Consider the following 10,478-nt stretch of genomic DNA (forward strand, 5'->3'; position numbering starts at 1 on the left):
GCAGTGACGTCCAGGATTTTTACTGGGGGTCAGTCACCGAGTTATGGAACATGACTGACCTTAGTTACTCAGCCTGAACTCCCTCCAGAGATCAGACCTGTACAGTGCGGCCCAAGGTTACTACCATGTCACATTGTTAGCATGAACTATCTGTGTGACCCAAGAACTTAGGTAAACAAAGTTGTTCTTATCAGGCAGAATCTTCCAAGGGCTTAGAGGTCCCCTCCCAGGAGCAGGTCAAGGGCCAGACTTTCGTTTGGAGTGTGGAGGGTTTGGACAGCTCAGGCCTGCTGAGTCAGCCCTTTACTGACCACCCAGCTGCAGCCGAAGGAAGCTTCTAATGACTATTTCCTTGGTGTTTCAGTGACTTGGGTTTCAGGGGCCTTGGGTGTGCTCTTGAGGTACGTATGTGTGTGTGCATCGGAAGGGGCTGCCTGTCAGCCAGCGTAGGGTGTTCTGTGTGAATCAGAGGGCAAGCGGTGTCTCATCTGGCTCAGAGTTCCCGGCCAGTGGGACATGTTGACCTCCGGATTGATTAATGGGCCTGGGTGCCTCACCCCTTTGTCCCCAGGGTGGGCCTGCAGACACTAACACTGCTCTTTCCCCTCAGCACTGGCCCAGGCCCCTTCCGAGGACCAACGGTTTGGAGACCTGGCAGAGCCGGCCAAGCCCTTCACGGATGGAGCTCAGGTGAGCTGTGAGTCCTTCAAAGTCAGAGATGCCACATCCTGCGGGACCCCGCCCGCCCGCACCCCCCACCCCGCGCCCCCTCTTCACCCCAGGCCGTGGAGGGTCACATTCAGCAGCTGTGCCCAGCCCCCACGCCCACCACCCCTCACCCTCAGGCTGGGCTCAGGACCTGCCCTTCACCCTCTCCCAGCTCCTGGGTCTGAGGTTGGGGCCTCCCCAGTCTCACGCCATTTGAATACAGAGTACAGTAAGTCCCCTACACACAAACCTCCAAGTTACGAACTTTCAAAGATGCGAACATGCGTTCGCATGTCCAATCACGTAAGTTAGTTCACGTGTCTGGCGTACATTGTCATGTGCGTGCATCCTCTACAAGTGGTTGTGCTTTTGTGTACTTTACAGTACTGTATAGAGTACAGTAGTACAGTATCTTTATTTCAAGCCCAGGATGTCCGGAAGCAAGCGTAAAAGCAGCGGTGATGTAGCTGGTACTGCTAAGAAGCGCCACGCGATAACGATGGAAACAAAAGTGAAAATAATTGAGAGAGTGGAGCGAGGCGAAAAGATGGTAGACGTCGCTCATTCTTATAACCTGAATCGTTCAACCATCGGCTCAATCGTAAAGAACAAGGACAAGATCATGGAACATGTGAAGTCTGCTATGCCGATGACGTCGACAATAATAACGAAGAAGCGTGGAAAAGTGATGGAGGAGATGGAGAAACTTCTCAGTGTGTGGATGCAGGATCAGCGTCAGCGTCGAGTCCCACTCAGCTTAATGCTGATTCAAGAGAAAGCTAAGAGCCTTTATGAAGACTTGAAGAAGAAACACGGCGAAGAATCAGAGGGCAAATCTTTTAATGCCAGCCGTAGCTGGGTTCACCGGTTCAAGGCTAGAGCCAAACTTCACAATGTAAAAGTAAGTGACAAGGCAGCGAGTACAGATACAATAGCTGCCCGGGAATTTCCTGAAACGCTTCGAGAAATTATTGATGAAGGCGCGTATTTACCCGAGCAGGTGTTTAATGTGGACGAGACAGGACTATACTGGAAGAGGATGCCAGACCGAAGTTACATCAGTAAGGAGGAAAAGTTGATGCCGGGCTATAAAGCATCAAAGGATAGGCTCACGCTGTTGTTTGGTGGCAATGCTTCCGGTGATATGAAGCTGAAGCCTCTCTTAGTTTATCATTCAGAGAACCCAAGAACCCTTAAAAACATAGCCAAGGGCTCTCTTCCTGTTGTGTGGAAGCATAACCCTAAATCCTGGACTGCACAGGCCACGTTCCAGGACTGGTTTTGCCACCACTCTATCCCAGCTGTAGAGAAATAGTGCTTGGAGAAGGACGTTACACAGGCCATTTTCCAGGACTGGTTTTTCCACCACTTTATCCCAGAGGTAGAGAAGTATTGCTTGGAGAAGGACGTCCCATTCAACATTCTTCTGCTGCTCGACAATGCTCCGGGCCACCCCCCATTCATGGATGACTTTCATCCCAACGTCAAAGTAGTGCATCTGCCGCTGAATACTACGGCGCTCATCCAACCTATGGACCAGGGAGTTATAGCGATTTTCAAGAAATATTACTTACGTCACACTTTTCGTCAGGCAGTAAAGGCGAGTGACGAATCAGGAACAACCTTGCGACAATTTTGGAAGGACTATAACATCTACAAGGCCATAAAAAACATTGACTTTGCCTGGAGTGAGGTTACGGCCGTCACCATGAATGGGGTTTGGAAGAACCTTTGCCCGAAGTTTGTTCACGATTTTCGTGGATTTGAGAAGGTGGACGAGGAGTCCAAAGAGGTCTTCAGCAACTTGGTGACCCTCAGCGAGAAGCTGGAGCTAGATCTGCAAGAGGACGACTTCATTGAACTCCTTGCTGTGCAACACGAGGAGCTTACTAATGAAGACCTGATGGAATTGGAGGCCCAGAGAAAGGACGAAGAGGGACAGGAGGAGGAAGAAGTAACTGAAGAACCAAAGAGATTCACGACGCAGGAAATGGCAAGGGGGTTTTCTTTATTTGAGGAGGCGCTGTTAGTTTTTGAGGCACAGGACCCGAATGTAGAACGGTACACGAAGGTGGCAGCAGCCGTTCAGAATGCGATCCAGTGCTACCGTGTCATCTATGACGAGAAAAAAAGAGCTACTACCCAAACATCACTGGATCGTTTTTACAAGAGGGTAGATAGAATTAAATCCAGCAAGGAACCAGAACCTGTGCCATCCACGTCAGGCGTGAGTGAAATTGCACCTTGCCCTCCGTCTCCTATTGCTGACGATCCTTCAGCTCTACCATCTCCCACCTCCTCTTCCTCTTCCAGTCAGTAACTCTTCCTGCCTTTTCCCTCGATGCCAGGCCCTGGATGCCAGCTATTGTACTGTACTACGGTACTTTTCAAGGTACTGTACTGTAAGATTAAAAATGTTTTCTTTATTTTTTGTGTTTGTTTGTTTTTTATGTATTATTCGTGTGAAAAGTATTATAGACCTATTCCAGTACAGTACTGTATAGCCGATTGTGTAAGTTGGGTACCTAGGCTAACGTCGTTGGACTTACGAACACATTGGACTTACAAACGTGCTCTCGGAACGGAACTCGTTCATACGTAGGGGACTTACTGTAGTTGTAGTCTCTCTTGCACAGAGATAGAAATACAGCAGTCGTTATTCTCCCATTTTAAAGAAAATTTTAAAATGTATATAAAACATGTATGTGCATTATAAAGTAATTCAAACCTTAAGAAAAGCACATAAAGTTGAAACCCCACAGCCAGTCTTCCTCTCTGGAGATGGCCACTGCCACCCATCGTACATCCTTCCTCTTTCCTGTACACGCGTGCAGTTCACACACATGGGTGTGTGTGCGAACGGGGCACACAGACATTTCCAAAGGAAGCCCCATTAACTCTCTGCACCCCACTGATTTCACTTCGTCTCGTGTTGAGGTCCCTTCCAGTGGCACAGGCAGTTCCAGCCTTTCTTTCTAGTGGCTCTCTTGGAGTCATGTGCCCAGCCCCGCTAGGGCATGTGGGCCGCTGTCGGTTTCTCATCCCAGAACACACACCCTCATCTTGGCTGCTGCCCCTCTGGGTCTTCTGTCCCTGGGCCTGCCTGTCCTCTGGATGGCCTCAAGACACAGGGACCAAAGCTTATCTCTGTGTCACGGGGCGCCTGCATGTCTTTGATTCTGGTGGGTAACCCAGGGGGCTTCCCCAGGAGGACAGGGACTTGCTCACACATGGGAAGGAGGGCAGAGCAGCCAAGGAGCATGGCTGGGGTCTCCTGCCAGGTGAGGGGGGAGAGTGGACCACACCCTGGCCTTCCCCACCCTTGACTGCCATTCCTGGTCTTCCTGAGACACTGCGAGGCCTGGAACGCCTGCGGTGGCCCTACCTAGATCTGCTCAAGTCCGGCTCAGCTGGTGTCCTGCTGGCAACTCTCAGAGAACACCCAGGGCTGCTTTACTGTCAAACTCCCATCACCAGTTGGGAGTGTAGAGCTGGGCTCCTAGAGATGCTGCTCCTGGAAGAAACAAGGTGCTCGGCCCACCCCCCTGTGGAAGGACACTGGGAAGTGGGTCTCCTTGGCCACCTCGGGGCCCCACAGCGGGAGGCAGGCCTGCTCCTTGCCTGGCTCTCCAGGAGCCTGTCTGGGAAATTGAACCCTGCACAAGTATTTCCTCCATTAAAAAAACCAAAAACAGGGACTCCCCTGGTGGTCCAGTGGTTAGGACTCCGCTCTTCCACGGCAGGGGGCACGGGTCCGATCCCTGGTTGGAGAACTAAGATCCCCCATGCCGCGCGGCTTGGCCAAACAAACCAAAAAATCAAAACAACGCACAGAAACAAAACAAAACCTTGAGTCCTGACACCCTTAATTACATTGCTCAAGGTCTTGCGAGCTCAGGGCTATGAAGTGTGTTGGCTCCAATTGGACAGCTTGTTCCCCTCCTTTCCCCGGCTGCCACCAAGCTCTGAGCTGAGGTTTATACACTGTGGCCGCCCGTTCCTGGGCCCGGCTATGCTATGACGTGCTGGTAATTTCTGGTTTCTGTATTTGGTCTGATATCAGGTTGTGGTGTATTACGCCACCCTGGATGCTTCAGGAGGCCAGCGAGTAGGTGACTTGGCATGGTGGTGTCAGCGGGGGGCTCCCTTGGAAAGTGGTAGTGGGTTTTCAGAGGCTTGCTGCAATCCTGAGGGTGAAGTTTATTTAGTCCACGGGGCCAGAATTCATCGAGTGGCCGGATGTGGCCCCGAGTCTCCCACCTAAAGAGAGAGACTAGTCAGTGACCTCTAAGGGTTTTACCCAGCCCCATCGGCACTTCCCACAGGTAAACGTTGTCTCCCCATTTTACAGCGGGTCAGGGCTGGGGCGGCAGCGGCCCTGAAATCAGCGGGCACAGGGCGGGAACATAAATATTCTCTTGTGGTGTCCGGAGAGAGTGACGCGGGCCCGAAGCCCCCCCTGAAGAGGCCGCCGAGGGCGGGCCAGCGCCGAAGTGCCAAGCGGGACCGTAAGGCCATAAACCTGCGGGTGAAGCTGGAGGTACTGCGGCGCTTCGAAGCCGGAGAGAAGCTCAGACGAATCGGGAGGGCACTAGGGCTCTCCACCTCCACTGTGGCCACCATTCGTGACAACAAGGACAAGATCCGAGCGAGTTCCCAGGCGGCCACCCCGCACGCGGCCTCTAAGCTGACGCGCAGCCGCAGCCTGGTGATGGAGAACATGGAGCGGCTGCTGAGCGTGTGGATCGAGGACCAGAACCGGCGTGACGTGCCGGTCAGCGTGGTGCTCGTCCAGGAGAAGGCCCGCAGCCTGTTTGAGGAGCTCAAGCGGGCGCAGGGTGAGGGCGCCGAGGCTGAGACGTTCGGCGCCAGCCGCGGCTGGTTCGCGCGCTTCAAGGCGCGGCACGGGCTGCGCAGCCTCGGGGCCGGAGGCGAGGCGGCGCGCGCAGACGCAGAGGCTGCGCGCAGGTATCCGGCGCTGCTGCGGAGGGTGATCCAGGAGGGCGGCTACACGGCCCGGCAGGTGTTCAACGTGGACGAGACCCGGCTCTTCTGGAGGCGGCTGCCGGGCAGGACGGTCCCTTCCACGGCGGAGAAGCCAGGCCCCGGGTTCACAGCCGCCCAAGATCTCCTGACCCTGCTGCTCGGCAGCAACGCCGCCGGGGACTTCAAGCTGAAGCCGCTGCTGGTGTACCCCTCAGAGAACCCGCGCGCCCTCCGGGGCTTCTCCAAGCCCAACCTGCCCGTGCTGTGGCGCTCGCACAGGAAGGCCTGGGTCACCGTGAGCCTCTTCCAGGAGTGGTTCGTGCACTTCTTCTGCCCCGCCGTGGAGAGGTACTGCGTCCGGCACGGGCTCCCGTATAAAGCTCTGCTCGTCCTGGACAGCACTCCGGGCCGCCCTGGGAACCTGGACGACCTCTCCGACCACGTGCGCGTGGAGTACCTGCCCAAGGACACCACGGCCCTCATCCAGCCCATGACCCAGGACGTGGTCGCCACGTTCAAGGCCTGCTACCTGCGGAGGGTCTTCCGCCTCTTGGCGGCGAGGGCGGGAGGCGCCGGCGAGCCGTCAGCGGCCCCGGACTTCTGGCGGGACTACAGCATCCTGGACGCTGTGCACAACATCTCCGAGTCCTGGGAGGAGGTTCCGCCCGCGACGTTGAACCGGGGTTGGGGGAAGCTGTGGCCCGAGTGCCTCCAGCACGACGCCAGCCCCCGACCCGGGGAGGCCCTCCCGCAGATCCGGCGGGACGTCGTGGCGCTGGCGCACGGCTTGGGTTTCGGGGAGGTGGCAGAGGCGGATGTGGCTGAGCTGCTGCAGAGCCAGGGCGCAGACCTGTCCAACGAGGAGCTGGTGGGGCTGGAGCAGGAGCGGGCAGCCGGGGAGGAGGGTGAGGACAGCTCGACGGCCTCCCGCCAGCTCACGGCCAGGCACCTGGCCAAGGCCCTGGCACATTTCGATGCTGGCCTGCAGGTCGTCGGGGACAACGACCCCAACCTGGAGCGCAGCCTCCGCGTCTGCCGGGGCGTGAACAACGTGATCAGCTGCTATCGGGAGCTCTTCAAGGAGAAGAGAGGCCCCAGATAGTGCGTGTTGAGGGGTAGGGGGTGTTGGGAGTTCTGAGGCCTCCAGACTTCGTTGGGGAGAGGGGGTCCTCCCTCCCCATCTTTCACATGGAAGTGACACGGGTCTGCATGTTTCCATTTCATTATATTAATCCCTCAAATGTTTTTGTCAGCAAATTATTTAGTGTCTCAAGTGAACTTCTCAAATATATGGTTTTAGAAGCCTTGATGAATTCTCAAGTGACTTTATTGCATCCTGGGCCCTTTTGGAGCAGTGCATCCTTGGTTTCCTAGTGGAAGCCCATGAGGAAGCCGGCGTCACTGGGTAGCACCCCTGGCACGGTATTCCTGCCACCTTGCTCACTGCACTGAGCTCTCCTTGTATTCAGAGCTGGGGCTCACGGAGCCGAGAGGGGTTCAGAGAGGGGTTCTGCTTGTTTTCTGGCCCGCTCACCCTTCAGCTGGGCTTCAGGACCTGCAGGCGGCAAAGGCTGACCCCAGATGAGCACCCAGAGAGACTCAGGGATCCAGAGAGTGGGCCTGGGTGGGAGGAGTGTCCGGCCACACACCTCCCATCTCCGTTCTCCCCGGACACTGGATGCGTCTTGTCATCCTGTTCCGTCCTCTGAAATGATGCTGTGCCCCTGCTGACTGGCCGGGGGGAGGGGGGGGCGGGAGGAGAGACTACAGCGCGCTGTGGGTGAGCTGGTGGGGCAGCACACTTATCAGGCTCCCCGGCCCCGGCGCGGGCATCCTCACGGCTGCAGGCACCCCTGCAGGCCTGCTGCTAATTCTCCCTCTCTTCTTGTCTCTCTCCTCTGGCGCTCCCTCTCTCCACCAGTTTCCGTTTGACTCCTGCCATGCCCCTTTGACTCTTCTTCCCGTGGACACGGGCTCATTCCAGGCAGTGGTGGCATTTGGAGACAAGGCCCCGGATGCCATGTGGGAAGACTGGGAGGCCCACGATGCCCCACAGAAGGAGGGGTAAGGATATGGGATTTGGGGTGGGGTTGGCCTTACTGCAGGGCGCACGGGTCCTCAGGTGAGCGGTCCCTGTCTCCCGCCAAGGGGCCCTGTTAGAGGAAGCCTTCTCTGAGCCTGCCTGCCTTCTGCAGGAGGTGGGGGGCAGGGGGGTGGGCGGGCTAGCCCGGGAGATTGGTTGGGGGCTAAATTTGGCCTGAAGGTTTTGCCGGGGAGGCCAGGTGCCCTCACATCTCCCATCTGCTGTCCATACACCCCTGTGTACACCTGGCTGAGGTATGCCCAGAGCCGACCTCTGATCACATGCACAAAGCAAGCACTCCCTGCTGGCTGGACCTCTTGCATCCGAGCAGGTAACTCTTCTGCCCCACCTCTCGGGCCATCGTGGGTACCCGTAGCTCTAGGCTCTCCTGGGGGTGGCCACTGAGGGTATACCTGACCAGGGATGCTGGTCTGCTCCTCCTGCTTGGCTGTCTGCACCATTCAGTGTAGAAACAGAGCCAGAGGAGAGACTGACTTTAAAGGACACTTTTGGGCACATTAATCACGTAAGGCTGTACACGGGGCTTCTCTTCCTGCCTGGGGTCTGGCTGGACACGGGGTGTTTTCCAGCGGTGCTAGGCGCGGAACCGGGCCCCGGGCGCTGGGGCCGGAGCCGGAGCCGGACCCAGTCCCCCGGCGCTGGGGGCGCAGCGGGGTTCGGGCGCTGGGGGCGGAGCCGGGCCCCGGGGCCCAGGAGGCGGAGCCGGGCCCCGAGCGCTGGGGGCGGAGCCGGGCCCCGGGCGCTGGGGGTGGAGCCGGGCCCCGGGGCACAGGAGGCGGAGCCGGGCCCCGGGGCGCTGGGAGCCCTTCGGGTTCGGGCCAACAAAGAACAGCCCGGATACCCACGCCCACGGCTGGGCCTGCTGGTCTCTCCGTCCTTCTGTCGGGCGCAGTGTTCACCTGCCCCTGCTGCCCCGGCTGGCCTATCTCCTGTCGGGTGGTAAGCTCTCCGTCCCCACCGCCATCCCCGCAGCTCCACACCCCTCGTCCAGCCTCAGGCATGACCCAGGACCCTCTCTGGGCTCCCCGCGCCTGCCCCCCTTGGTCGGTATTCTCAGTCCGCCTGTGCTGACAGGTGAGGGTTCCCTCCAGACGCTCCCAAACGCTTCTCCCCAGCATCCTCCCCGGGGTCGGCCCCATGTGCTGTCGGGATGTTCCCCTGTCACCAAGCCCCAACCACATGGCCAGGGCGGGCACCGGGCCCGCAGCAGGCACCGCTGTGCATCCTGCTGTACACACAGGCATGACCCTGCCCCAGGATGCGGGAAAGGCAGCCCTATCTCAGGATATGGGGAGACGGCTGACTGACTACAGGGCGGACGTCAGCTCCCGGCTCACTAGCCAAGGGCAGCCGGGTTCTCTCTCCTTGGACCCTTTCTCACCTGACCCTGACCCGGCTTTGTTCCCACCCCCGTTGTCCCTCCATTGGCCTCTCTCTTGTGGGCAGAGCAGGACAGTGTGGTCAGCGGTCACAGGCTGAGACACAGAGACACTGGCTGACCCGCGTGCACCCAGCTGACCCCACGGAACGGGCACTGCACCAGGGCCCGTGCGGTGTGGGTTCACCTGACCACAGAGAGGCCGGGCCTCTGCTCCTGGCTGCAGGAGGTCACCTTGGGTCTGATGGGAGTGTCTGTGCTCCGTGGGCCTCTCTCCAGGCTGGTCTGTGCTGATGGCGTGATGCACTGTGGGGCTTCCTGAGTCGCCCCCGGGGGCTGAAGGCCGAGGTCGGGCACATGGTGGTCCTCATGTCGGCATGACCGACCCCCCAAAACCCTGCACCTCAGGATTCAGGTGGGCTTCCCTGGGTGACCACACCCAAGGGACCCCCGACGCTGCTCCTGACCTCTGCCCTCGGCTGATTTTAATCTACATCCTAAGCAACTCTGCCAGCTGCAAAGAGGGGGAGCTTGTTCATACACCCCTCCCAGTGCACGGGGCTCTCGTGGACAGGCCCCTCCTAGGATGCGGAGCTCACCTGAGCAGGTACCCAGCAGCCCACGGGGCTCTCGTGGTCAGGCCCCTCCCCGGGTGTGGAGCTCACCTGGACAGGTACCCAGCAGCCCCTGGGGCTCTCATGGTCAGACCCCTCCCAGGATACAGAGCTCACCTGGTCAGGCTCCCGGCAGGGCTGGGGTCACAGGAACCGTGCACATAGCCCTCATTGCAGAGCACCCCCAGCCCACCTGTCGGTCGAGCTGACACAGAGCACCTCAGAGCAGGACCTGAACTAACAAACAGCAGCTACGACAGGTCTGTGACCCTGGGCGTTACTCTGTGCGGCCTCCCTCCGCCTGGTCTTCCAGAGACTTCCACTGCAGCCGGGACACCAGGCCTCTGTCTCCACCCACCACCCCTCCTCTCCCTGACTCCTGGGTTCCTCTCATTAGGAGAGGGTCTTCTTGAAATTGTCTCCCACTCGTGGGCCAGATAAAATGATTAGAAAACAAGCCAGAGCTGCAGCCCCATGTCTGTCCTGACCCTCAGGACACCTGTTCCTTGGACCTGGCCAGTGCAGCAAGGCTCATTTTCTGCAGCCCTGAGCCCCTGAGGGGCGAGGATTGGCTGACCTGGGCAGCCTGACCCGGCCGGCCAGCCCTCACCAGGTGTGCCTGGGCTGAGGTCAATATAAACAGCGCTCCAGGCAGCAAGAGCCCCTGCAGCTGTGCCTGACGCCATAT

At 58.3% G+C, this 10,478-nt stretch overlaps 2 protein-coding genes across 2 annotated transcripts; both read left to right on the forward strand.

The window, feature by feature from the left end:
- The first annotated feature begins 204 nt into the window (after positions 1-204).
- LOC102979005 (tigger transposable element-derived protein 1-like) lies at positions 205-2,023 on the forward strand. Its single transcript, XM_028478307.2, has 2 exons — positions 205-690; positions 1,138-2,023. Exons 1-2 carry the CDS (start codon positions 539-541, stop codon positions 2,021-2,023), a joined length of 1,038 nt encoding a protein of 345 aa, XP_028334108.1. The 5' UTR covers positions 205-538.
- A 1,945-nt stretch (positions 2,024-3,968) lies between these two features.
- On the forward strand, positions 3,969-6,796 carry LOC102978731 (tigger transposable element-derived protein 1-like). Its single transcript, XM_028478308.1, has 3 exons — positions 3,969-3,989; positions 4,772-4,816; positions 5,060-6,796. The coding sequence occupies exons 1-3, from the start codon at positions 3,969-3,971 to the stop codon at positions 6,794-6,796; spliced, it is 1,803 nt and encodes a 600-aa protein (XP_028334109.1).
- Positions 6,797-10,478: the final 3,682 nt, after the last annotated feature.

Source organism: Physeter macrocephalus, chromosome 17 (assembly GCF_002837175.3).
Source record: "Physeter macrocephalus isolate SW-GA chromosome 17, ASM283717v5, whole genome shotgun sequence".
In the NCBI taxonomy this organism is placed as follows: domain Eukaryota; kingdom Metazoa; phylum Chordata; class Mammalia; order Artiodactyla; family Physeteridae; genus Physeter; species Physeter macrocephalus.